The 23,899-nt window shown below is 42.5% G+C and overlaps 1 protein-coding gene across 4 annotated transcripts in view; it reads right to left on the bottom strand.

The window, feature by feature from the left end:
* camkva (CaM kinase-like vesicle-associated a) overlaps nucleotides 1-23,899 on the bottom strand; it is a 39,171-nt gene continuing 15,272 nt past the window's right edge. For 2 of the 4 annotated variants that reach the window (XM_021609295.3, XM_090240840.1), the window contains exons 2-11: nucleotides 9,302-9,399; nucleotides 8,978-9,109; nucleotides 3,552-3,626; nucleotides 3,084-3,222; nucleotides 2,716-2,836; nucleotides 2,474-2,549; nucleotides 2,244-2,380; nucleotides 1,993-2,071; nucleotides 1,819-1,906; nucleotides 1-1,626 (exon numbers count right to left, since the gene is read on the bottom strand). In XM_021609295.3, coding sequence (XP_021464970.1) covers nucleotides 1,273-1,626; nucleotides 1,819-1,906; nucleotides 1,993-2,071; nucleotides 2,244-2,380; nucleotides 2,474-2,549; nucleotides 2,716-2,836; nucleotides 3,084-3,222; nucleotides 3,552-3,626; nucleotides 8,978-9,060 — 1,152 coding nt within the window. In that variant the 5' untranslated portion in view covers nucleotides 9,061-9,109; nucleotides 9,302-9,399 and the 3' untranslated portion in view covers nucleotides 1-1,272. Of the gene's footprint in view, nucleotides 1,627-1,818; nucleotides 1,907-1,992; nucleotides 2,072-2,243; nucleotides 2,381-2,473; nucleotides 2,550-2,715; nucleotides 2,837-3,083; nucleotides 3,223-3,551; nucleotides 3,627-8,977; nucleotides 9,110-9,263; nucleotides 9,400-23,899 lie in introns of all 4 variants that reach the window. The other 2 variants (XM_021609292.3, XM_021609294.3) reach the window with 1 other exon arrangement.

The following is a 23,899-nucleotide window of genomic DNA, read 5'->3' as shown; positions in this document are numbered from 1 at the left end:
TTGTGAATCACAATACATTTTATTTTAGATTTACAGTCAAGAAATACAGACTACAAATGGGACATGACTCAAAATACAAGAAAAAGTACATTCGCTAAATAAATGCATAATACAAGCATATTGTTAAATAATTCACCATACATTAACCTTATAGAATACTTTTTAAACGTGTGAGGATTGATTAAATCATTGCTTTGATTTGTTACTCTTTGTTTTGTGGTGGCTCCCATGATATGAATCAGTCAAAGTGAATTAAGAAAATGTTTTACAGGTATTTATGGGCAAAATGAAATGGCAAAAAAAAAACAATCAGGTGAAAAGGTCACGAACTGTTTTAAAATATGTTCTACTGTCCCACACCTACATAGGGACAAGTTTTTTTGAAAAGCAATCAAGTGGAACCGGCTGGTCATGGCATATGAAAAATAAATCATACTGATCAGTCACAATTAAATCAGATTCTGAAAAGTGTCACAGTTTTATACAGCAATACGAATATTGCTCAGTTCATAGATGTACATAATACTTCGGCAGCACTTCAGCTCAGCTAAAAGATGCTTAAGACATAAATAACACACTTTAACAGGCTTGACGCGATCTTAAACGTACACACAACATGAGCTACTATTTGCAAAATGTTCATAAAGCCCGATACACTATTTTATTGGGATCAATAATCAAGCATACACATTTTCTCACCAGGTTTCCGTCTTCTTTCCAAAGAAAAGGGAATATACAGTGAGAATATAAGCAGTTATCAGACCATTTCTCAGTCACATTGGGTACGGTACAGCAGAAAACAGATTTTGAGATTGCTCTCTAAGTTGACCTTTAAGGAACCAAAGAGGCTGGCCATCACAAACATGTAGGTGTCTAGGAATTTCACTAAAGGTGTGATTCAGATTCAAACCGATACATTGATAGAATTGAGAATTCGATCAAATAAAAAGCAATTAAGTGAAGAGAAAGTGTGAGACAGAAATTTGCTAGACCTGCTCAAAACAAATGTTAGAGGTATGTATTCCTCACACTCTTTTTTTCCCCAAAAGGATGAGTATCAACAAAACTAGAGGGGAAAAGAGTAAGAGGAAAAGATAGACAGACCACTCAACCAATCACAGGGTGCAGATAGATAGAACAGACTGTGTGAGATGCGGCTGCACTAATGCTGCAAGAGGGTGAGTGTGGCGGGACGTTAAGCAGATTCTGGATAATCATGCTGGTGCCTTATTTACAGGGTGTGTGTGGTGGGGGACACTGGTCCCGCTTTGTCTAACCATTCTGATCCTCCTGTGTTTGTGGGGGTGTTTGGAGTGGTGCTGCGGAGTCCCCGTTACACCGTTCCAGGGGCTCGGCCTCTGGCTCCTCAGGAGCTGGGCTGGGCTGGAGCTGGGAGGGGGAACCAGGAGTGATGATGGTGGGTGCATTCTGTGAATAGGGAACTTGGAGGGTGAGTGAGGCTTCTGTGCTGGCAGGGGTGCCCTCAGAACCATCAGCTGGGGGTACTGGAGTGTTGCTCGGGGTGACAGGGCCAGCGGTGGCTCCTGGAACTGGGCTGGAGGCACCGGAGTCACTCTGTTCTGGAGCTCGAAGCCTCTTCATCAGGGTTGTGACCCTTACAGCTTTCTGTGGAAGAGCAAGACCATAGAAGGATGTTTTTAGAACACCATCATCTAACTGAACAGACTGTCCAGTGAATGAATAGAACTTCATATGCACAACATTCATGCATTTTGCATACTACGGTGTAGCCCAGTTCAGAAATGTTTTTTTTTTTATTTATTTTTTTTACATTAGTTTGACAGAAAGGAAGAGTACCTTCCACTTGGCTTTGGCAAAGTTCTTTTCAATTTGCCCACACACTCCATCCCTGATGTTCTTGTTGGAGGCTGCATTCCCAGAAATCCTGAAACAAGGGACAGGTCAACGGAAAACCCACCAAAACACCTGAGAAGACAGAAATGGGTATGCATTTCAATCTTGGATCCATACCATTCATGGTTGATGGCCTCCTGTGCAGTCAGTCTTTGATCCTGCTCCACTTCCATCAGACATGACACCAGGCTTTTCGCTGTGGATGAAATCGACAAGAACGATACAGTACATATCTACTCTTTCTCGCCTCTGGTGCAATAAAGTGGACATGCCTAAGAAACATAGTTTTTCCATCTAGCTGCTTTACTGGTTTAAAAATGTGATATGTAGTACTGCATTCTGATTTGAAATAACATGACTCTTTATACCTGAGTCAGATATGTCATCCCAGTACGGTGAGTCAAACTCATAGTCTCCCGACAGAATCTTGCGGAAAAGGTTTTTGTCGTGATTATCATAGTCTTCATCTTCCGTTTCGTCGTAGAAAGGGGGGTTTCCTGATAGGCTGGAGGAAGGGAAAACAAGACGTTTGATAGTCACCTGAGATGGACAATGACACTGTAAACTGTAGTAAACTTAGGTGGTAAAGAACACTCACAGAATATACATGATGACTCCGATGGCCCAGCAATCCACTGGCCTTCCGTACCTCTGACGTCCCACCACCTCAGGAGCTGCAGGAAGACACACAGAATCCAATAGAATCCATTCCATTTAATAGGAAAATGGAATGCCCAGAGGTAGCAAGATGGTGTCCGGGCTCTAAAGTTGGCCAAACATTCATGCCAAACCCATCTGCCCCCATAAGTCTATGATCTGCCCTCCTCCCTACCCCCTCACCAAGGTACTCTGGGGTTCCACAGGGGTCCTTGATGAGTCCGTTCTCCAGCTTGGCCAGGTGGAAGTCACTGATCACTATTTTGGAGTGCTTCAGGCGGTTGAAGTACACCAAGTTCTCCAGCTGTGTGAGACAAAACAACGTGTACATTTGAATACATCATCATTAATTTTTGTTATGTAGAAAGCATGACAAAATATAGATAATTGCCAGGTTATAGAATTACTCAGGGTGCCATTCAATACATTTTTATTTCAGGCAGAGGGCAAAGTAGCTTAATTTCTAATGCTGGCACCCAAGTGAGTGGCCTGTGGTGTAATAGCCACTATGCAACACTAGATGGGAGCAGTGTGCTGAGTGTGCAGTATACCTTGAGGTTCCTGTGGACAATTCTCTGGGAGTGCAAATAGGCCACGGCTTCCAACACCTGTCTGACAACGTTGCTGGTGTCCTTCTCTGAGTAGTAGCCTTGGTCTAAGATCCAGTCAAATACCTCTCTGCCTGTAGCTCTGCAGAGAACATACAACATATGATATGACAGTGGTTTTCTCTGTATCATTCAAATGTACTGTAGGCCTCTTGCAACACTCAATAAGTCAAATCAACTCTCAGATGAGACGACTAAGATGAGATTCTCCTGCAGAATATGGGAAATAGACATTTCACGCAGGGGTTCAGAAAGGGAAGCATACATTGAAAAGTCTGCAGGATGTAGGCTATCGTTGTACACTCCTTAAAATGGTGTAAACTGGGAGGGAACCACAATGACTTCAAGGGAATGAGTACAAAAAATGAAAAAAATAAGCAACATCATTCAATAATTTCCAATAACACTCACAGCTCCAGGAAGAGGAAGTACTCCTTTCTAGTTTCAAAGACATCAACCAGCTGGAGGATGTTATGATGTTTTACCCTGTTAAAAAGGGAGACAGAAGGAAACAGAGAGAGACATGAGACAATATTATATATCAAGCAATTATAAGATTAACTAGCAATCATCAAACTATATGACATTTAATTATTTGTATCAGTGGTTTAATGACTTAATAACCATTAGAGAATTGGACCATTTACAATTTAAGTGAAATTCATATTATGAAATGCCTACTCGTGCACTAAATAAAATCATTAGGGGAGAGTGGGGCAAATTGAGCCAAAGGGGTAAGTTGAGCCACCCGTGTTTCTAGGAAACCATACACACAATGTATAACTTGACTAAATATTTAATATTTCATGGAGTCTGCAAAGGAAGAAATCACATGGAAGAAGGGGTAAGGAAGTTAGATCCAAAAAAAACATTTTCAACAAGTACAAATACATTTATTGTGAAGTTGGACCCATTCCAAAATGGACCTGACCTTTCCCACCCGGACCCGATATGCATAAAAACATATTTTTAATATAGAGACCTGTTCCGAACGGACCTGAGGACAACTAGACCTGTACCCTATAGACCTGGTCTGAGTGAAGGAAGCAGCAGAAAAGTCAAGTTTTTAAGCTACTTTATCAACAGGAGCTGATAAAGCGCGAGGTACAGGAGGGAGATAGAGTTGCTGCTCTAGCAGACGAGGGGATGGGGGAGTGTTACTGTGAGCGAGTGAAATGGGGAGCAGGGAGGAGGGAGAGAGAGATGAGAGACTGCAACCAACCAAGCCGACTCGTGCTATAGTAGAATAATAGCTGCCATAAATAGGTTATTTATCATCCAATATGATTACATTGTACCAGTCTTGACTACATCAAACCGAGAAGATACTCTGAACAAAAATATCAACGCAACATGCAACAATTCCAAAGATTTTACTCAGTTACAGTTCATATAAGGAAATCAGTCTAATAAAATAAAATCATTAGGTCCTAATCTAAGGATTTCACATGATTGGGAATACAGATATGCATCTGTTAGTTACAGATACCTTAAATAAAAACAGAGGAGCGTGGATCAGAAAACCAGTCAGTATCTGGTATGACCACCATTTGCCTCATGCAGTTCGACACTTCTCCTTCGCATAAGAGTTGATGTGGCCTGTAGAATGTTGTCCCACTCCTCTTCAATTCTTGTGTGAGGTTGCTGGATAACGGTGGGAACTGGAACACGCCGTTGTTCAAGTCGATCCCGAGGATCCCAAACATGTTCAATGGGTGACATGTCTGGTGAATATGCCGTCCATGGAAGAACTGGGACATTTTTAGCTTCCAGGATTTGTGTACAGATCCTGGCGACATGGGGCCGTGCATTATCATGCTGAAACATGAGGTGATGGCAGCGGATGAATGGCATGACAATGGGCCTCAGGATCTCGTCACAGTATATCTGTGTATTAAAATACCCGTCAATGAAAGGCAACTGTGTTCATTGTCCATTAATCATTTTGTTCAAAATCAGCAAACCGCTCGCCCACACATCTGCCCAGTAGAGTTGAAACCGGGATTCATCCGTGAAGAGCACCCTTCTCCAGCATGCCAGTGGCCGTCGAAGGTGAGAATTTGCCCACTGAAGTTGGTTACAACGCCAAACTACAGTCAGGTGAAGACCCTGGTGGGGACGACGAGCATGCACATGAGCTTTCCTGAGACAGTGTGTGCAGAAATTCCTTAGTTGTGCAAACCCACAATTTCATCAGCTGTCCGGGTGGCTTTTCTCAGACGATGTCGCAGGTGAAGAAGCCGGATGCGGAGGTCTTGTGCTGTCGTGATTGCACGTGGTCTGCGGTTATGAGGCCGGTTGGACGTACTGCCAAATTCTCTAAAACAACGTTGGATGCGGCATATGGTAGAGAAATTAACATTCAATTATCTGGCAACAGCTCTGGTGGACATTCCTGCAGTCAGCATGTCAAATGCAGGCTCCCACAAGACTTGAGACATCTGTGGCATTGTGTTGTGTGACAAAACTGCACATTTTTAGAGTGGCCTTTTATTGTCCCCAGCACAAGGTGGGGTGTAATGACCATCTTGTTTAATCAGCTTCTTGACATGCCGCACATGTCAGGTGGATGGATTATCTTGGCAAAAGATAAATTCTCACTAACAGGGAAGTAAACAAATGTGCGCATAACATTTGAGAGAAGTAAGCTTTTTGTGCGAATGGAACATTTCTGGTATATTTTATTTCAGCTCATGAAACATGGGACCAACACTTTGCATGTTGCATTTATATTGTTGTTCAGTGTAGATAAACTAACTAGAAAGCTAGGCTAATTGAGGCTGCACTTTCTCTTCTTACAGTTAAAACTCCATTCAGAATATTAAGTAGCAGCATACCTGTTGGCTCTTGGTCGATGTAGCCTATCCTTTAACTTTTAATTCCGTAATTGTAATTCCATATTCCATTGACTAGATACATTATATGTACAAAAGTATGTGGACACCCTTTTAAATTACTGGATTTGGCTATCTCAACCACACTGTTGATGACAGGTGTATAAAATCGAGCACACTGCCATGCAATTTCCATAGACAAACATTGGCAATAGAATGGTCTTACTGAAGAGCTCAGTGACTTTCATCGTCGCACCGTCTACGCCAACAAGTGAGTTTGTCAAATTCCTGCCCTGCTAGAGCTGCCCCGGACAATTGTAAGTGTTGTTATTGTGAAGTGGGAACCTGTAGGAGCAACAACGGGCTCAGCCGCGAATTGGTAGACCACAAAAGATCACAGAACTGGGCCGCTGAAGTGCGTAGTGTGTAAAAATAGTCTGTCCTCATTTGCAACACTTAACCGAGTTCCAAACTGCCTCCGGAAACAACGTTCATTGGTAGCTTCATGAAATGGATTTACATGGTCGGCCATCTGGCAGTCCGACGGACGAATCTGGGTTTGGCGGGTGCTAGGAGAATGCTACCTGCCGAAACGCGTAGTACCAACTGTGGTACTAGTCAGGGGCTGGTTTTTATGGTTATGGTTATAGGCTAGCCCCCTTAGTTTCAGTGAAGGCATATCTTAACGCTGCAGCATAAGATAACATTCTAGACGATTCTGTGCTTCTATCTTTGTGGCAACATTTTGGCGAAGGCCCTTTCCTCTTTCAGCATTACAATGCCCCCGTGCACAAAGCGAGTTCCATACAGAAATGGTTTGTCGAGATCGGTGTGGAAGAACTTGACTGGCCTGCAAAGAGCCCTGACCTCAACTCCATCGAACACCTTTGGGATGAATTGGAACCCTGACTGTGAGCCGGGCCTAATCGCCCAACATCAGTGCTCGACCTCACTAATGCTTTTGTGGATGAATGGAAGCAAGTCCTTGCAACAATGTTCCAACCTCTAGTGGAAAGCCTTCCCAGAAGAGTTATAAGGGGGGAACAATCCCATAGTAACGCCCATGATTTGGAATGAGACGTTCGACAAGCAGGTGTCAATATACTTTTGGTCATGTATCTCCTATATTTAGCCACATAAGGACCTATGACACTTTGATGACTTATGATTGGAGAACGACAAGCTACACGTACCACTCTCGTGAAAAGATCAGCAGAATAAATTATACAATTTCTCTCTCTCTCTCTCTACTGCAGAATTCGGGTCTGGATATGTACGGGTCCTTCCGGAAAAGTCAGCTAAAATTACACATACCTGAGACCCTTGACAATTATTTCAGATCTGACCCAGACCCGTGACATTATTTAGAATTCTGGATCCGGACCTGCTCGGGTCCTGGATTCGGTCTTCGGGTACAGGTGGATCCGTGAAGACCTTTCATTTATTGTGGTATAGGTTTCATGACGCTAGTATCTAAACCAAAAGTTTAGATTTAGAAAGTTGATACTTTTAAGATGTTTCCATACATCAGTTGTGGTCTCTATAAGGTTCAATATGAGGTTCTAAACCTAGCATGAAAGTGAATCATTGTAGTTGTGTGGGTTAATATAGTCAAAATGTTTGCCTTGGGGTAAGTTGAGCCAAAGGCAAGTTGAGCATATTTAAGTGTTTTCTTCCCAGGCGTAATGAAAGGCATTATAACTGGGATATGAGGTAACAACAGGGCATGGCCTATGTCAAAAAGTGTTTTTTTTTAAGTACAAAGTGTTAGGTGTTAAGCCTCTGTTAAAAGATGCTTAAATTGATTGAAAGACAGAAAAGCAATTGCTATTGGGAAATAAAGATAGACATGGTTTTAAAAAGGTAGCGGTAACATTTCACTCAGTACATACATTTGAAGGCGGTTTAACTTAATCCATACATAACTGAACAGCATGGATATTCAAGGCACACAAGGTATGCGTATCAAATTGTGTCAAGAGACCACTTTTTTGGGACAGCTGTGTCTTCAACAGTCAAACAGTAATGTTTACACGAATTTCGGATTTCGGGGGGGGGGGGGGGGGGGGGGGGGGGGGGATACACAACATCCTGAAATATACTGTATGTAGATATCTTTGCTCGAAAGAATACTATATTTCCCTTGACAGAGGGATGCTGAATGTAAAAAAAAATAGCTCAACTTGGACCACTCTCCATATAGGCAAAAAGGTACAAATAGGCATTAAAAACAGACATTATTTGTGATATTGTAGGGGTGGATTAATGATTTTGTTATGTATGGAGAGTGGACCATTTCCAATTCCTGTGAAATTCTGGTTAATGAATTCAAACTTGAGATTGGTCTCACTACCAAAGTTTATTTTTTTAACCTTTGTTTAACTAGGCAAGTCAATTAAGAACAAATTCTTATTTTGAACGACAGCATAAGAACAGCAGGTTAACTGCCTTGTTCAGGGGTAGAATGATTTTTACCTTGTCAGCTTGGGGATTTGGTCTTGCAGCCTTTCGGTTAATTAGGTATTTAAAGGAATCTTGATTGGCATATTTATTTCACAGTTTTAAGTTAAATAATGTTTTAATTAATGTAATCCCAATATTTTCAATTGCATTACTGATGGGTCTGTGACTCTTTCTACTTCAAATTCAAGACTGGACTGCTCAAGAGATATTGCTTCATTGTAACTATTTGTTACAGGCAAATAGATAATTCAAGCTGAACAGGACTGGTGTTATGGGAATGTTATAGAGATGTTATGGAAACATATGAGATGCAATGGAAACAAGAACGTTAGTATTTAGCAACCATTATTAACTAATTTCTGTTAACTATCTCTACTGCGTCCCCCCCCCCCCCCCCCCCCCCGATTTCAATTGCATACATGTGAATTGTAAAACTAGAGATAATCGTAACAGAATGATTCATGCTTTCCTGTGGCATTTCAGACGCCAAGGATAAAGCTTTGCATTAATGAATAAGCCAGAAATTGAATTTCACCTCACATATTCAAGATCACAATTTCATTCTTGGCAGCTTTCCTCACTTTCCTCCCGTCCTTTTTCAAAAACTTTTTACAGGTGAACATTTTGAGTGTGTTCTTATCCTTCGCTCTGAAGATCTCACAGAACTCCTCCCTTAAATCAGGACCACACACAAGAACAAACAAGAGAAACATTTTAAAACGGCCAAATCTTCTACTGAAAGGAAGAGGCATGCGTGTTCCTATTAAGCTTCAGTCCCAGAATACAGAATGCAACAGTCGTTTAGACGTCGTGAAGGAATACTCACGATTTGACAATTTGTCCAAGGTCATATTTATCAGTCACCTCTGAGGGATTGTTGTAATCCTTCTTCTCCCCGAGTGTCAAACAGCCAAATGGCATGACAGCTCCTGCCCTTCACAGGGAATTCACACCAGCACCACCTGTTAACAAGACCGAGCACATTGTTGCTACAATACACATGAAAGCAATTGTACATGAGAAGGCACGTTGTTTCGCGTGGCTGTGCTGCGGTCATAGGTACGAGTTCCATCTCACTACTAAACATCTGAATAAGAGCACCGTGACAAACGCTGTTGCTAAAGTTTATGATCTATCCCTTCTCCTAGTCACTGTATGTACACGTCTGTAGGTACACGTCTGTAGGTACACGTCTGTAGGTACACATCTGTAGGTACACGTCTACGTCAATTACATCACACCCCTGCACATCAACGCAGTACTTACCCTGTGTATATAGTTATCGTTATTCATTGTGTATTTATTCCTTGTGTTATTATTTTTTTGTTACTTCTACATTTTCCTCTCTGCGTTGTTGCGAAGGGCCCATAAGGAAGCATGTCACTGTTAGCGCTAAATGGCACAATTGTAATTGGCTCCTGCTGGATGTTAAATCCCTCACCTACCTACTGTAGCAGTCCACTTTGCTGAACATAAGTGTAACAATACTCTATCTGAGTGAGGTTACATAAGACCAGGCCTGGCATTGTGTTAGAGGTATCCAGTCTAGAGGTAGCCTGTCATTGCTAACAATTAAGGTGCAGACCAAAACATGTATTCTTTCAATCAAATGCACACATTAGCCAGCATGCACTTATCATTTTCAAAATGGGTTTATGGAATATGCCGGTCATTGAGATCATAACGCACTTTGAACTCAACATGATAATGACTTCGATTAAAATCTTTAGAGAACATTGTATGCCATGGGACCTTGAAAATAACCGGATTCATTCATATTCATCCATCACATAACTCTACTATACAAAGACTGAAGTCTCCAGTAGCCTGGAAGGCGTGTTTCTTTTTTACTCAACAGTGAGCCAGCCCTGTACTTGCATTGCAGATGTCACTTTATAGAACTGAATAGGTTTCCATGAATCTGGTCCAAAGCAGCAACACATACTCAGTATTCAGCCTTGGGACGATTAATACCACCAGGAGCTGCAGTAACTATTGTTCTCTCTGAACAAAGCACACAGTTCCCTGAATACATGCAATACGAATATGATCCTCTCTGGATGGGTTTCTGGCTGCTGAACAATCCTGTTGATTTGGCAGCAGAGGAAGCAGAGTGAAATACAGTGGGAGGAGGAAGGAGGCGAGTGAATTTGACCGAGGTGCCATCTCAGTGGAGCCATCAATCATGTCCCTATTATGAGAAGAAAAATGGATTCCTCATCTCTGGTGGAAAATCAATGCGAGGTTTCACTCTGTGGTAGAGGAAAATAAACAGGTCCTTATGGAAGGATCATGAATGTATGAGGAAACAACAAAAATAAATGATACAGGGAATAAGGCGTTTAGCCTTTGTAAATGAGCCATTACCATTCCTGCATTAATAGCTGGTGTAGATGCACATGATTTCAAAACAGTTCTAATCTTTTAGTAGTATTAGGAGTAACAAATAGCTATAAATCTACATAAAGGTTCACTTATTTTCTTTTGACAACACCAATCATTCATGACGTATGAGGCATCTGCTATGCTCGTTGCAAGCCTTCCTAATGGCTAGTAGAAGGTAAAGGTTACAGCAGGACTAACTTCATGTAGTAGGTGTTAAAGAAACACCTGAAACGAAATGCCGCATATGACGGAGAAGCTGTTGCGGTCTATAGAAACAACTTCAGATCGCAAGCTACTGTAGCAAATGTGCCATAGCTAGCTGCTAGCCTGCATTATTTAGCAATAAAGGATTCTCTGACCAAACTTGACATAAAAAAAATGGTATGTGGTGACTGTCGACTTTGTGGTAAAACACTATCCCGTGAATATTGCAAGTTTTAGTGATTGCTTCCTCAAATATTTGATCAGAAAGCTATATGTTTTCTAGTCGTACGCTCACCCGATATTTTTCACCGACAGGGTTCATTATCGCGACCAAAACAGTCGCATTTGACTTCGCAGTGAGACACATTCTTAACTGGTCGCAAGAGTGACAGCAATTTTTTTTGGACCTTGTCACGTTAGTTTTGGTTCAAAATGAGCTTTTTCTTGTCATCCTGATTTATTCAAACAATAATGTGCAATTGACCAAAGATAAACCAACTTTCTGAATAGGCAACAATGACACCGGAATACAGGGAAGGTTTTGGAAAACCTCTTGGCCAGTCGATCATAACGGTCAGTGGCCTGCTTGGTCCAGTGAATTTCTTTTGTAATAATGCAATTTTTTTTATCTAGGGAAAAGTATTCATTATTGTATATTTTGTTGTGTTACAGCCTGAATTCCAAATTCATTAAATATTTTTGTTTTTCACACCCATCTACTCACAATATTCCATAATTACAAAGTGAAAGCATGTTTTTAGAAAATGTTGCAAATGTATTTAATCATTGCTAGACAACCATTTCCAGTCTTGCCATATATACAGTAGTGAACAAAAACATATGAAAATGTAAAGTGTTGGTCGCATGTTTCATAAGCTAAAATAACTTTTATTAACAAATGTGTTTACATCTCTGTTTGTGAGCATTTCTACATATCCAAGATAATCCATCCACCTGACAGGTGTGGCATATCAAGAAGCTGATTAAACTGTCATGTATTGTCATGTTGTGTCTTGTTCCTGTTCTTTCTCTTCACCCTGTCTCCCTCTGCTGGTCGTATTGGGTTGCCTTCTCTTCCCCTCCTTCCCCCAGCTGTTCCTTGTCTTCTCTAACTACCTCGTTCACCCTTTTCCCACCTGTTCCCTTTTTCCCTCTGATTGGGTCTCTATTCCTCTCTCTGTTCCTGCTTCTGTCTTTGTCAGATTCTCGTTTGAGTTTCTCATGCCAGAACCAAACTATCGTCTTGTTTGCTTCAACCTTGTCCTGTCCTGTCGGAATCTGCCTGTTCATCTGAGGCTACGTGTGATCAGGTACCTCTGTCCTCTACAACCCAGCTAATCCCCTCTGCTGCTAGAAGAGGACTCTAACCCAGCTATTCTCCTCTGCTGCTAGAAGGGGAACTCTTCTGTGATATTCAGAAGGACTTTATGTTTCATTTGTCGCCCTCTCTGCGGGTTGTTTATTTTGCCATCATATCCATTTGAAGAGGATCTATGTCTTACCTGTGTTTCGACATTAAAGAACTCTGTTTTTGTTAAACCGCTTTTGGGTCCTCAATCACGTGCATGACATAAACAAGATGATCGTTATACAGGTTTATTTACTCTCCCCCTTGTGCTGGGGAAAGTAAATGCCACAGATGTCTCAAGTTTTGACAGAGTGTGCAATTGGCATGGTGAATGCAGGAATGTCCACCAGAGCTGTTGCCATAGAATTGAATGTTAATTCCTCTCCCATAAGCCACCTCTAATATTGTTTTAGACTATTTGGCAGTACATCCAGCCAGCCTAACAACCGCAGACCATGTGTAACCATGACAGCCCAGGACCTCCGCATCAGGCTTCTTCACCTGAGGGATCATCTGAGACCAGCCACCCGGACAGGTGATGAAACTGTGGATTTGTACAATTGAATTTCTGCACAAACTTTCAGAAACCGTCTCAGGGAAGCTCATCTGCGTGCTCGTCCTCACCAGGGACTTGACCTGACTGCAGTTTGGAGTCGTAATCAACTTCAGTGGGCAAATACTCCCCTTTGATGCCCACTGGCACGCTGGAGAAGTGTGCTCTTTATGGATGATTCCCAGTTTGAACTGTACCGGGCAGGTGGCAGACAGCGTGTATGGCATCATGTGGGCGAGAGGTTTGCTGATGTCAACATTTTGAACAGAGTGACCCATGGTGGTGGCGGTGTTATGCTATGGGAAGGCATAAGCTACAGACAACGAACACAATTGCTTTTTTATCAAGGGCAATTTGAATGCACAGAGATACCATGACGAGATCCCGAGGCCCATTGTCGCGCCATTCATCCACCACCATCACCTCATGTTTTAGCATGTTAATGCACGGCCCCATGTCACAAGGATCTGTATACAATTCCTGGAAGCTGAAAATCTCCCAGTTCTTCCATGGCCTGCATACTCACCAGACATGTCACCCATTGAGCATGTTTGGGATGCTCGGGATTGACGTGTACAACAGCGTCTTTTAGTTCCCGCCAATATCCAGCAACATCACACAGCCATTGAAAAGGAGTGGAACAGCATTCTGCTGGCCATAATAAACATCCTGATCAACCTTATGCAAAGGAGATGTGTCGCACTGCATGAGGCAAATGGTATTCACACCAGACACTGACTGGTTTTCTGATCCACACGACTACCTTTTTTTTTAAAGTATCTGTGACTAACAGATACATATCTGTATTCCCAGTCATTTGAAAACCATGGATTAGGGCTTAATTTATTTATTTAAATTGACTGATTTCCTTATATGAACTGTAACTCACAAAAATATATGAAATTTTTGCATGTTTTGATGTGTTTAGATTTTTTTTCAGTGTAAACTAAGCCAATAATTTAATTATTGCACCTGTTACTGGAATGGTTGTTCCAGTTTAACAGGCTTAGGTAGTTTCATCCACGGTGCTTAACCCTGGCAGACATTACGAGTGCAAGTTGCGGATTAATACACATTTCAACTGTTGGATAGCCTAATGCTGGCTAGATTCCAATAGGAATTACACATACTTTTACAAGCCAGTATAATGTGATTTACAGTTAGGGTTGTAACATTCTGGTACATTTCTCAGGTTTTCCAGAAATCCTGGTTGGAAGATCTTTATACAATCTTTGGGGGATGTTTGTGGAATTTTGCAACCCTACTTGCAGGCCTGTTGTGACCTGTAAACTGAGTTTCAGGCCACAGTATAAGGCCTTATGATATATGTAATGGTTGATTTCTAACTTTTTATATTTGCCCTGGAACTCACCATGTCGCTGTCACTAAGAAATACAATTCAATCGAAAAGGCAAGCCGCACTGATTTGAGGCGTGGCTTAGTGGGGGTGTTACATTTAAGTATACCTTACAAAAAAAGCTGCATTTGTATTACTCATATGAAGGTAGTACTGCTTACTTCGGCTCTTTAAGTTTCTTATCTTTTTTTTTTTTTAGGTAATCAGTTTCCTGTTTGAGTACTCAGGAACATTATCACTCTTCTTGGTAAGCAACGCCATTGTAGATTTGGCATTAGGTTTTAGGTTATTGTCATGCTGAAAGGTGAATTAACTAAAAACAGGTTTTCCTCTAGGATTTTGCCTGTGCTTAATGGTGGCTGCATAACATGATGCAGCCACCATTATGCTTGAAAATATGGAGAGTGGTACTCAGTAATGTGTAGTATTGGATTTTCCCCAAACATAATACTTTGTATTCAGGGCAAAAGGTTAATTGCTTTGCCACATTATTTGTAGTATTACCTGCCTTTTTGCAAACAGGAGGCATGTTTTGGAATATTTGTATTCTGTACAAGCTTCCTTCTTTTCACTCTGTCAGTTAGGTTAATATTGTGGAGTAACTACAATGTTGTTGATCCATCCTCAGTTTTCTCCTATCACAGCCATTAAACTCTGTAACTGTTTTAAAGTCACCATTAAAGTCATCATGGTGAAACCTCTAAGTGGTTCCCTTCCTCTCCGGCAACTGAGTTAGGAGGGACGCCTTTATCTTTGTAGTGACTGGGTGTTTTTATACACCATCCAAAGTGTAATTAATAACTTCACCATGTTGAAAGAGATATTCAATGTCTGCTTTTTTTTTACCATCTATAAGTGCCATTCTTTGCGAGGCATTGGAAAACCTCACTGGTCTTTGTGGTTGAATCTGTGTTTGAAACTCACTGCTTGACTGAGGGACCTTACAGATAATTGTGTGTGGGGTACAGAAATGAGGTCGTCATTAAAAAATAATGTTACATTTTACTATTGCACACAGAGTGAGTCCATGCAACTTATAATTTTACTTGTTCAGCACATTTTCACTCCTGAACTTATTTAGGCTTGCCATAATAAAGGGGTTGAATACTTACTGACTCAGGACATTTCAGCTTTTTATTTTTCATTAATTTGTAAAACATTGTGGTATCCCAGGAGGTCTACCCGGGGGATGGTAATAGAGGGGAGGTACATGAGGCGACGTTGGCGCCCTCTACTGGAAATACGGGAGCTGGGCACCCCGAAGCCTACAACCAGGGGGGCCCAACCACGAGAGTTCCAACCAGGTGAGAAGGTCTTGGTGCTGATCCCTACAACAGAGAGTAAATTCCTGGCTACGAGGCATGGGCCGTCAACTATAAGTTCCGCCAACCGGGGCGGAGAAGACCCCTCCAGCTTTACCATGTGAACTTTACTCCAGTGGCACACACGTGAGGCACTGTGCGTAACGTGGACCCGGCCACAGCAGGGCCCGCCCTCGGTCTAAGTTGCAATGGGGGAAGACCTCAACCCAATCCAAGACAAGAGCTCAGAGAGTTGGTCCTGTGGAATACGGCCGTGTTCTCCGAGGTGTCGGGGTGCACGGATCTCGTGGAACATCATATCCACACATGTCCTGGAGAAAAAGTGCGCAAATGGCCATACCATGAGCCCGGAGGGTGGTGGTCCAGTGGGAAGTGACGATAATGCTAGAAATGGGGGTACTGGAGGAGTCACACAGTGAGGGGTCTAACCCCATAGTTCTGGACAAGGTCAGTAAGTTTGATGCTTACCCCATGCCCCGGGTGGACGATCTGATCGACGATCTTACCGCTTGGGGATGGCGAGATACGTCAGCACCTTGGACCTGACAAAGGGGTACTGGCAGGTGCCACTACTAGCTGCCTCCCGGGAGAAGACTGCCTTCTCCCCCCCGGGGGGGCTATACCACTACAGGGTTCTGCCTCCACGGGGCACCATCAACCTTTCAGTGACTCATGGACCACGTCCTGCGGCCGCACAATGAGTACGTGACAGTTGGGAGTCACATCTTTGTAGGTTACAGGCCGTGGTTGATGCTCAAAAGGGATGCAGGTCTGACCGCGAACCCCCACAAGTGCAAGCCGGGCTACGCCGAGGTGGAGTACCTGGGATATCAGATTGGGAGAGGAAATGTGAAACCCCAAGAAAAATAATCACTGCCATTAGGGGATGGCCGGTCCCCCGAACCAAGAGGCAGGTGAAGTCATTCCTGGGGTTAGCAGGGTACTACATTAGATTTGTACCCAACTTTGCTGCAATAGCTTCTCCCCTCACAGACTTAACGAAGGCACGATTACCCCGACGGTGCGATGGACGGAGGACACGGAGGCGGCGTTCCAGGCCCTGAAGGATACGCTATGTTCGCACCCGGTACTCGTCACTCCGGACTTCTCAAAAAACCTCCTAGGCCAGAGAGACACGTCTGACACAGGGGTAGGGGCCGTTTTGTCCCAAGAGCAGGAAGGCGAGGAGCACCCAATCATCTATGTCAGCAGGAAGCTCCTCCTGAGGGAGAAGAAATACTCGATTGTCGAGAAGGAGTGCCTCAGCGTGAAGTGCGCACTGGACACACTCAAGTATTACCTTCTCGGGAGGAAGTTCACCCTGATCACTGACCATGCCTCCCTTGTGTGGATGGCAAGAGGTAAGGACGCGAATGACCGTGTCACCCACTGGTTCCTGTCCTTACAGCGCTACTCTGTCATCCACAGGTCGGAGGTGCAGTCCCGCACGGCAATGCAGTTGTCCTCTCCAGGAGGGATGCAAACCTAGACCTGAGCATGCCTCCCTCCCAGTCAGGGCTAAGGAGGGGGGCGGGGTCTACCCTATGGGGGGGTCCTACCCTTTTTTTTTTCCCCCACCTAAAATGACATACCCAAATCTAACTGCCCGTAGCTCAGGACCTGAACCAAGGATATGGATATTGAAAGGAAACACTCAAGTTTGTGGAAATGTGAAATAAATGTTGGAGAATATAACACATTAGATCTGGTAAAAGATAATACAAAGAAAAAAACATGCGTTTTTCTTTTTTTATTGTGCCATCATCTTTGAAATGCAAGAGAAAGGCCACAATGAATTGTTCCAGCCCAGGCACAATTTGGACTTTGGCCACTAGATGGCATCAGTGTATGTACAAAGTCGTGGACTGATCCAATGAACCATGTATATCTGTATATCAAGACTGCCTAAATGTGCCTAATTGCTTTATTAATACATTTTCAAGTTCATAATTGTGCACTCTCCTCAAACAATAGCATGTTACACTGTAATAGCTACTGTAATTTGGACTGTGCAGCTAGATTAAGAAGAATTTAAGCTTTCTACCCATATCAGATATGTTTATGTCCTGGGATTTTTTTTGTTACTTACAACCTCATGCTAATCACATTAGCTCAACCGTGCCGCATAGGGGGGACACAGATCCCGTAGAGTTTAAAAATCTGACATATCCTTGAATAGTCAGTGAAGTTATGGTAGCTGATTTAGTTAAGTTATAATTATTCCATTATTTTATTTCTGATTTAAGAGATCTTTTTTATTTTTATTTTACCGTTATTTAACTCTTATTTTCAATGACGGCCTAGGAACAGTGGGTTAACTGCCTGTTCAGGGGCAGAACAACAGATTTGTACCTTGTCAGCTCGGGGGTTTGAACTTGCAACCTTCCGGTTACTAGTCCAATGCTCTAACCACTAGGCTACGCTGCCTCCCCCTCTCAATTGAAGGGTGTTGCGTTATTGTGCTTGTTGTCGTAAAACCATGTGCGGTTATTATGAACAAGACAGCATCCAATATTGGCTTCAACTTGGTTTTCCATACAAAGTGTTCCATTACAAAGGGAACCCGGTTTTTGGTTGCTTTCTCCTTTTAAAATATGATAAAGTAACCCCTCAACAACATCTAGTTTTAGCAACTTGCTAGCTAGCTACCACATGAACAGGTGCAGTTTTATAGGGTGAGCTGTAGTAGTTCAGCACAGCTGGATCAAATTAGGTTTAAGTGCCTTGCTGAAGGGCACATCAACAGACTTTTCACCATGTCGACTCAAGAATTTTAACCAACAACCTTTCGGTTAGTGGCCCAACGCTCCAACCGCTAGGCTAACTGCCACCCACTAGTGTGTTTGTGTCGGGAGCATGCTGTCTATTTAGTCAAGCAATGCCCACATTATTCTGACATATTTTTTTTAATAAAAAATAATGTCAGTGTCAATGCAGGCCTATTAAATAATGAATTATTCTCCAAATGGTAATTAATAGGCCACATTTTTTGCAATCCAGTGGCCATTTGTTTTGAAAGCCCTACACCACTGAATTAAAGGGAAACTTCTTTGCTGTTACAGTAAAGCCTGCTTTTCCACTGACTAGACCATGTAAAGAACACACTCCATCTCCCAGAATAGCTCTTGGGCCAGGAGAGCAGACTGAAGTATAATTTCAGAGCCAGAATGATTGCATCCAGATTTTTTCTTCTTCTTCTAATAAACACACAAAAGCCGTTAGCTACTCAGTCTACACTCTGGCAGAGGAGGGTGTTATTTTCGTCTTCTTCATGGCAAAAACTTTCAAAGCGTTGATTAAATTCCCTTTTCCTAGTGTTTCAACAGTGCTGTTTACAGCAGCAGCAGCAGTCCTTGCTGTATTGGTTCGGTGCGGAGTGGGCAATATCTCCAACCGACACGTAGACTGCTAGTAATGAGCCAGGAGAGGGAAATAATGAACCCTGTGCAGCGAGAGAGGAGAAGAAGAGTGAATAGTTCTGTTTCAGGTTGTGAATCAATCATCGGCACGGGAAGGAGAGAGTCTCTGGGATGAAGACTCAGAGGAGAGGAGAGGAGAAGAGGCGGTTGAGTGTAGTGCGGGCCACAGTGGGACTCACTACTATATAACTCCAGGATCAGGGCTCCAGAGATACGCATTGCCTCACTCGCTGGCTGAATAGCACAGTGGCCCTGATATAATCAGCCTCCCCTCAAGCAACTATATTACTGCAACTGATAAACATACATCAAATCATATCAAATGGTATTCGTCACATGCTTCGTTAACAGTGAAGTGCTTACTCACGGGCCCTTCCCAAAAATGCAGAGAAATTAAATAGAGAAATAATACAGAAGTAATAACACATAAAACATCTAAGTAATAATAAATACACAATAAGTAACAATAACTTGGCTATATACACGGGGTACCAGTACCAAGTTGATGTGCAAGGGTACAAGCTAATTGAGGTAGATACATACAGTACCAGTCAAAAGTTTGGACACCTTCAAGGGTTTTTCTTTATTTTTACTATTTTCTACATCATAGAATAATAGTGAAGACATCAAAACTCTGAAATAACACATATGAAATCATGTAGTAACCAAAAAAGTGTTAAACAAATCATACTATATTTTATATTTTAGAGTCTTCAAAGTAGCCACCCTTTGCCTTGATGACAGCTTTGCACATGCTTGGCATTCTCTCAACCAGCATCACCTGGAATGCTTTCCCAAAAGTCTTGAAAGAGTTCCAACATATGCTGAGAACTTGTTGGGTTTTTACAAGGACTGATTTGACGTCATTTCCGGTCAAAACTTGTAGACTTGTTTATGTGCTGCTGTGCGGTTTGTTGCTAACCTTACTTTGCTACCTGCCAACTTTACAGTTTTTACTTTTTAATTACCGTTTTATATTTACATTTTTGACCTCTTTCGACTTTTTTCATTCATCTGGATGTGGTTCATCAGGACCTCCACCATTCGGAGCTATACATTAACATTTTGCCATCTAATTGCAGTCGCTGTACTCATAATATACAGGAGAACGATCGCCTTATGGCGAGGATAGCTGTGCTGCAAGCCCAGCTTCAGAGCAATCGTTAGGCAAGTGAAGGAACGGATGAAATAGTGTCTGTGCCACCAATAAGTACAGATAGTAATATAAATCGCCTCACACAGACCCCGCAGCCGGACAATTTTCTCATGGCTTCTGGAGGGAAATGCTGTAGGATTGCTCAACCGATGTCGCTCATTCAGCCGACAGAAACTATCAACCGGTTCTCCCCATTAAGCAACGTGTCGGAGTCAGAGGCCGTGCTTTCTCTGGTCTCTCCTCCTCCCGTTACGGGGTCTGAGACGCCGAAGCCTCCCACCATTAGCTCTGACAAATTGAAAGCCCTAGTCATTGGCGACTCCATTACCCGCAGAATTAGACTAAAAACGAATCATCCAGCAATCATACAATGTTTACCAGTGGCAGGGCTACCGACATTAAGGCTAATCTGAAGATGGTGCTGGCTAACGCTAAAACTGGTGTAGAGAGTATAGGGATATTGTTATCCACGTCGGCAGTGATGAGTGATGAGCTCTACAGCAGTCTCACAACTCAATCGCTGGTTGTCTGCCCCTTGTAGATAATTGGCCCTCTTTCTGGGACTCACCCACAAACAGGACCAAGCCTGACCTACTGAGGAGTGACGGACTCCATCCTAGCTGGAGGGGTGCTCTCATTTTATCTACGCACATAGACAGGGCTCTAACTCCCCTAGCTCCACAATGAGATAGGGTGCAGGCCAGGCAGCAGGGTGTAGGCCAGGCAGCAGGCTGTTAGCCAGCCTGCCAGCTTAGTGGAGTCTGCCACTAGCACAGTCAGTGTAGTCAGCTCAGCTATCCCCATTGAGACCATGTCTGTGCCTCGATCTAGGTTGGGCAAAACTAAACATGGTCGTGTCCGCCTTAGCAATCTCACTGTAATAAAGACCTCCTCCATTCCTGTCATTATTGAAAGAGATTGTGATATCTCACATCTCAAAATAGGGCTACTTAATGTTAGATCCCTCACTTCCAAGGCAGTTATAGTCAATTAACTAATCACTGATCATAATCTTGATGTAATTGGCCTGACTGAACCATGGCTTAAGCCTGATGAATTTACTGTGTTAAATGAGGCCTCACCTCCTGGTTACACTAGTGACCATATCCCCTGCTAATCCCGCAAAGGCGGAGGTGTTGCTAACATTTATGATAGCAAATTTCAATTGACAAAAAAAATACATTTACGTCTTTTGAGCTTCTAGTCATGAAATCTATGCAGCCTACTCAATCACTTTTTATAGCTACTGTTTACACGCCTCCTGGGCCATTTACAGCGTTCCTCACTGAGTTCCCTAAATTCCTATCGGACCTTGCAGTCATGGCAGATAATATTCACATTTTTGGTGACTTTAATATTCACATGGAAAAGTCCGCAGACCCACTCCAAAAGGCTTTCGGAGCCATCATCGACTCAGTGGGTTTTGTCCAACATGTCTCCGGACTTACTCACTGCCACAGTCATACTCTGGACCTAGTCCTGTGGAATAAATGTTGTGGATCTTAATAGTTTTCCTCATAATCCTGGACTATCGGACCACCATTTTATTACGTTTGCAATTGCAACAAATAATCTGCTCAGACCCCAACCAAGGATCCTCAAAAGCCGTGCTACAAATTCTCGGACAACCCAAAGATTCCTAGATGCCCTTCCAGACTCCCTCCACCCACCCAAGGACATCAGAGAACAACAATCTGTTAACCACCTAATTGAGGAACTTAATTTAACCTTGTGTAATAACCTATATGCAGTCACACCCCTAAAAACAAAAAACATTTGTCATAAGAAACTAGCTCCCTGGTATACAGAAAATACCCGAGCTCTGAAAATTGGGACGGAAATGGCGCTACACCAAACTGGAAGTCTTCAGACTAGCTTAGAAAGACAGTACTGTGCAGTATCGAAGAGCCCTCACAGCTGCTCGATCATCCTATTTTTCCAACTTAATTGAGAAAAATAAGAACAATCCCAAAATTATTTTTCATACTGTTGCAAAGCTAACTAAAAGCAGCATTCCCCAAGAGAGGATGGCTTTCACTTGATCAGTGATAAATTCATGAACTTCTTTGACGAAAAGATCATGATCATTATAAAGCAAATTACAGACTCCTCTTTAAATCTGCGTATTCCTCCAAAGCTCAGTTCTCCTGAGTCTGCACAACTCTGCCAGGACCCAGGATCAAGGGAGAGACTCAAGTTTTTTAATATTATATTTCTTGACACATTGATGAAAATATTAATGGCCTCTAAACCTTCAAACTGCATACTGGACCCTATTCCAACTAAACTACTGAAAGAGCTGCTTCCTATGCTCGGCCCTCCTATGTTGAACATTATAAACGGCTCTCCATCCACCGGATGTATACCAAACTTACTAAAAGTGGCAGTAATCAAGTCTCTTGAAAAAGCCAAACCTTGACCCAGAAAATATTTTTAAAACTATCGGCCTATATCGAATCTCCCATTCCTCTCAAACATTTTTGAAAAAGCAGCAACTCACTGTCTTCCTGAATTCAAACAATGTATACGAAACGCTTCAGTCTGGTTTTATACCCCATCATAGCATTGAGACTGCACTTGTAAAGGTGGTAAATTACCTTTTAATGCCATCAGACTGAGGCTCTGCATCTGTCCTCGTGCTTCTAGACCTTAGTACTGCTTTTGATACCATCGATCACCGCATTCTTTTGGAGAGATTGGAAACCCAAATTGGTCTACACGGACAAGTTCTGGCCTGGTTTAGATCTTATCTGTCGGAAAGATATCAGTTTGTCTCTGTGGATGGTTTGTCCTCTGACAAATCAACTGTAAATTTCGGTGTTCCTCAAGGTTCCGTTTTAGGACCACTATTGTTTTCACTATATATTTGACCTCTTAGTGATGTCATTTGGAAACATAATGTTAACTTTCACTGCTATGTGGACGACACACAGCTGTACATTTCGATGAAACATGATGAAGCCCCAAAATTGCCCTCCCTGGAAGCCTGTGTTTCAGACATAAGGAAGTGGATGGAGGCAAATGTTCTACTTTTAATTCTCGGACAAAACAGCTAGTTCTACGTCCCAAGAAACATCTTCTGTTGAATCTGACAATTAATGTTGATGGTTGTACAGTCATCTCAAATAAATCTGTGAAGGACCTCTGCGTTACTCTGGCCCTGATTTCTCTTTCGACGAACATATCAAGACGGTTTCAAGGTCAGCTTTTTTCCATCTGTGTAACATTGCAAAAATCTGAAACTTTCTGTCCAAAAATGATGCAGAAAAATGTATCCATGCTTTTGTCACATCTAGGTTAGACTACTGCAATGCTCTACTTTCAGGCTACCCAGATAAATCACTAAATTAACTTCAGTTAGTGCTAAACACGGTTGCTAGAATCTTGACTAGAACCAAAAAATGTGATCATATTACTCCAGTGCTAGCCTCTCTACACTGGCTTCCTGTTAAGGCTAGGGCTGATTATAAGATTTTACTGCTAACCTACAAAGCAGTACATGTGCTTGCTCCTGCATATCTTTCCGATTTGGTCCTGCCATACATACCTGCATGTACGCGGCGGTCACAAGACGCAGGTCTCCTTACTGTCCCTAGAATTTCTAAGCAAACAGCTAGAGGCAGGGCTTTCTCCTATAGAATTACATTTTTATGGAATGGTCTGCCTATCCATGTGAGAGATGCAGACTTGGTCTCGACCTTTAAGTCTTTATTTAAGA

Source organism: Oncorhynchus mykiss, chromosome 7 (assembly GCF_057628025.1).
Source record: "Oncorhynchus mykiss isolate SJ-2025 chromosome 7, ASM5762802v1, whole genome shotgun sequence".
Lineage (NCBI taxonomy): Eukaryota > Metazoa > Chordata > Actinopteri > Salmoniformes > Salmonidae > Oncorhynchus > Oncorhynchus mykiss.
This window is presented reverse-complemented; position numbering and strand designations above follow the sequence as displayed.